The sequence below is a fragment of the Anser cygnoides genome, chromosome 1 (genome assembly GCF_040182565.1).
Source record: "Anser cygnoides isolate HZ-2024a breed goose chromosome 1, Taihu_goose_T2T_genome, whole genome shotgun sequence".
NCBI lineage: Eukaryota > Metazoa > Chordata > Aves > Anseriformes > Anatidae > Anser > Anser cygnoides.
Window position 1 is genome coordinate 105430289 of NC_089873.1, and position 4236 is coordinate 105434524.

General features: G+C 35.6%; 1 protein-coding gene across 6 annotated transcripts in view; it reads right to left on the reverse strand.

The window, feature by feature from the left end:
- The window catches only part of DYRK4 (dual specificity tyrosine phosphorylation regulated kinase 4), a 46467-nt gene that overhangs the window by 42056 nt on the left and 175 nt on the right, over nucleotides 1–4236 (reverse strand). For 5 of the 6 annotated variants that reach the window (XM_048079968.2, XM_013197255.3, XM_013197251.3 and 2 more), the window contains one exon: nucleotides 687–789. In XM_048079968.2, coding sequence (XP_047935925.2) covers nucleotides 687–707 — 21 coding nt within the window. In that variant the 5' untranslated portion in view covers nucleotides 708–789. Of the gene's footprint in view, nucleotides 1–686; nucleotides 790–3722; nucleotides 4232–4236 lie in introns of those variants that run through there. The other variant, XM_013197254.3, reaches the window with a different exon arrangement.

The following is a 4236-nucleotide window of genomic DNA, read 5'->3' on the forward strand; positions in this document are numbered from 1 at the left end:
TACTATGAATTTTTGTTTCCACTCAGAGAACCTACAGTTAGCAGGTCCCCCAGTCAATAAACCTCGGGGTCTCCTTCAGCCATCAAGAAGACAGACCAACACACCTCAGAAATCTTTGGACAATCTTTGACAACAACAGTAGTAGGTGGTCAAGAATATGTTGGCTGTGTCACAGAAGTTATTCCTTTTTTAACATTAGGGCTGAATAGCAACAGCAGCTCCTCCTGTTAGAGGAAGATGGGAGGTGCAATGCACTGAATATGAGGTACCAGGCTGCAAAAGAAGGTGGGATCCACCTCCTTTTCTCTTCTGAACAGCCTATGCAGGCAAAATCAGGAAAGAAGCAACTTCCTGACGCAGCAATCAAATATGTAATGGAGACTGAGCAAGCCAAGCTGGTACTGCACACCCTGCAACCTTAGGGATCCTCTCCCACTCCTTAGAGGAAGGTTTGGTTTAAAGTGCAGGAAGTCAGATTTTCCTGCACTGCTTCAAGTACAAGATCTTATTTGTACTGGCCTTCGTAAGGAGCACAGAAAAAGAAGGAGGTTTGGTTGGTTATATACCATCTAGCCCTGATCAATTGCTGCCTATTGTTATCTAATTTTAATACAGTGAAGCACTATAGCATTTTGAACTATTGCTAAGTTAATGCCTCTGACTTCTGAGTTCTACAGTTTTCTTACCTTTGGATGTGCTGGCTGCATTCCTTTTCCTGATTTAACTATGTTGGGGAAGATGACAGATCTGCCTTTTCTTATGTTTTCTGACTTGTAGGTAAGTTTGTTCCTATGAAATGGTGACAGAGAAACTGAATCAGCCAGATCACACTCATAAATCACATCGTATTTCTACCCAAGTAGAGGTCGAATTATTATGCTTCAGAAAATTATACCAAACATTTGGAAAATAATTATATTTTAAACTTATAACTGAATGAAACAATTCAGGAAATATTTCAATTATTTATATAATTAATTCATCTATGAAAAAATATTAGACTAAAATTGTATTCCTGATATACTTTGATGAAAGATGATTAATGCTTATTAAATTTTTATTTGTTTTTCTATTCTAGACATTTTGGATTTAAAAGAGATAGTTGTACAACATAACCTTAGAATGCCTGCTAGTTGCTGTTGGTTTTTTTCCTGTTCAGTAAAACTTATCATGCATTTAAAAGGCTGTACTACAGGTTAGGGCACCAATACTGTACTGTAATGTAGTATTTCATTTATTAAGTGATAATAGCATTTTTTTTTAATATAGAACACTTCTTTTCAAAGAATCATAGACATCAAATACAGAAAAAGATTTATTGATCATCACCAGTCAGTTCATTAATGTTTTCTACAGGAATTACATTAGAATCCCACTTTGCTAAGACTCCAATCTAGAAAAATCAAATTGTAGGCTGTTGATAACTGAGGGGTGCCAGTTACTGCCGATGCAAGTACGATGTATTTATCTGAACGTTCATATGCTTGTTGTGCCTTCTGCTGAAATAGTGCAGTCAAAAAATCTACAGCAGATCTGAAGAACAGTTAACTACACTGGCACCAATTACCTCATAGTCTCACTGACTGTCTAGTAGTATCCCTTTTTAAAAATTTATTGTAATGCATTATTTCCATTCACATCCTCTGGTGTTCACATGTCTCATGTGACTGTTTAATAAGTATATGCTTTGGAAATACAAATGTTAACCCTACTGTACTAAAATAATAACTTAACGTACTGCCCTCTAATGTTTATTTCCTGTATACTGTTACAAACTTCTGTTTGTATGCTAAGGAATATGTACTTATCTCAAAGTTTCTGCTGAAACAGGATTTAAACAATTTTTCTAAAATCCTTCAAAATTAACATAATTAAAGCAAGATTCATACAGATTTGTTGGATGTAAAAAGCTATGGGATACCCAAGTAAATTCATCTGTTCATGAAAGGAAAGATAATCTGTTATCTTTGGTTCTACTTTATAAGATGCTTCATGCAGATTAACATCATCCATCTTCCATGTTTGATCAGTTCTATTGCCTCATATTCAGATGGTTTCTTTGTTCTTAAGAGTCTAGGAATTTTTAATGACACCATAAATATGATTACCTTGGCCCCAAGGACTACAGTCATGGAAAAGAGATTGGGTAATTGAGATACCTGGAGGCTATGTAGAGAGAATTTTAAATATACTAAGGAAGATGTAGATTCTGTAGACTGCCAGTTAGTCAAGCTTGTAAATCTTTTCATGGTATTAGTCAGTTAAGCTAGAAAAAACTAATCTTTAGCTTTTAAAAAATTAGACTCATATCCAAAACTAACTAAAGAAAAAACAGGGAGGAAAAAAGAGAAGAAAATAAAATTTCAGATTTTCATTATCCCATTAACCAAACGTGTGAGAAAAAACGTGCCCAAAGTCTTTGTTTAAAATGTACACACACATCCTGAATATTGGGTGTATGAGGACTGGAAAGATTCAGCACAGCAGAAAATAATCTTAATTCAAATAAGATCTGTTTTTTTCACAGCTTCTCGCTTCCTCTCACAAGAACGATGTCACACATGAGTGGAGACAGACCAACAAACAGTTCTTTGAAACTGTGGGACAAACTGTTTTATAATGCAAAGAGCAGGTTTCTGCATAGAGGATCACAGGAAGTGGTAACATTGGTTTTTCATCTTTGTGGTTTGCACTGATATGCTTGGTAAAAGAAAGCTGAGATGATAGAAGTGATCAAATATGAAAGACAGGTGATACTTAACTGCTTAGAGATAGGGCATCTTCTAAATTACACTCAAAGCCCCTGCCCAGAATTCAAGAGCAGTTTAACCAACAGCAACCTTTAGAATTGCATGGAATTCCTGATATAATTGGTCTCAGGAAATGGCAGTTTGGCATTTTTGTTCCTATAACAAAAATAATGAGACAAGGGTTGTTTCCCTATTGTATTCCATGGCTCACCCACCCTTCTTGTTGATCTACTCAAAAGACAGAGCATTTCACACACTATCTAAGCATAGCCAATACAGACAAGGCAGAATGAGGGCTGAGTTTCAGAAATGAATCGTATAATGAATTATCCACAAGTTGAGAGCTTCTGAATCAATTTTTTTTTTTTTTTTTCCAGAAATAATGAAAGCCTCTCTCAGGACAGGATTAATGAATTCTGCTTCCATGCTGGGGATTCACTGCTCAGAATCTCTTCCACAATCTCCTCTTATCCCCAGGAAGTGAAACTTCACAGGTAGTTTCTGTTACAAGTTCTTAGATATCTTTTGGCGAAATCAGACATACAAAAAGTCCAGTGCAGGGCTGAGTCTAAGCATAGAAACAAACCCTAAACACATTATTTTCAAGAACTTCCCAGTAGAAATTTCTCATAAGCATCTCCAAAACTACACAACTTTTATCACAAAGATTACTCATATAAACTATTCCTTTAATTTACTATTCATCAGTTACAACTATTTTATCTAACCCCAACATCCTCAATTATAATTGCATACAATGACTTTGTTTTATTTATATTTTTCTTAATGCTGTTTATTATTTTATATCATGAAATTATTCACCTTTATACACAGATTAGAAAATCACCATGAAGAAAAATCATGTTCTAAAAACCAATTAAAGTGTTATAAGGAAGACATGTTATTCTTCCAAATCAGAATGTCTAACTCCTTTTCTTTACTGTGGTATTTCAACACCATAGAAATAGTTACCTATGATCACATTACATCAGCTGTTCTTTGTATGCCACAAATTCAAATTCATTGCAAAATCCTGGCCTCACATACACAGTGAAGATTACTTTAGCACACTTTTAATCTCATTAGAAAGCAAAACTCCTACAGAAAACAGATGAAAGTTCTTTACAGATTACAAATGGAGAGCTCTTGAGCAAGGATGAGTGAACATAGATGAGGAACCTAGATCTAAGAGCTCGATTTCCATTATGATGCTGGAGTTTTCAAACACCCATGAACAACAAGCCTGTTCAGCATCTTCTTCCTGTGTTCATCCACATCAGGAAGGCTGAGCCCTGCTCCGAAGCATCAGTGTTAATAGCCATGTTGCTGTTGATAGATCATAACACAGGAAGACGTGTCTTCATGTGAACCACCATCATCTAAAAACACGATTTACAGGACTCAAAAGTTTGAGGCTCAAAGCATGAGCAGGTGCAATAGTTGCACCCAAACACACAGATTTATACCACCAATCAGCAGTACTTAA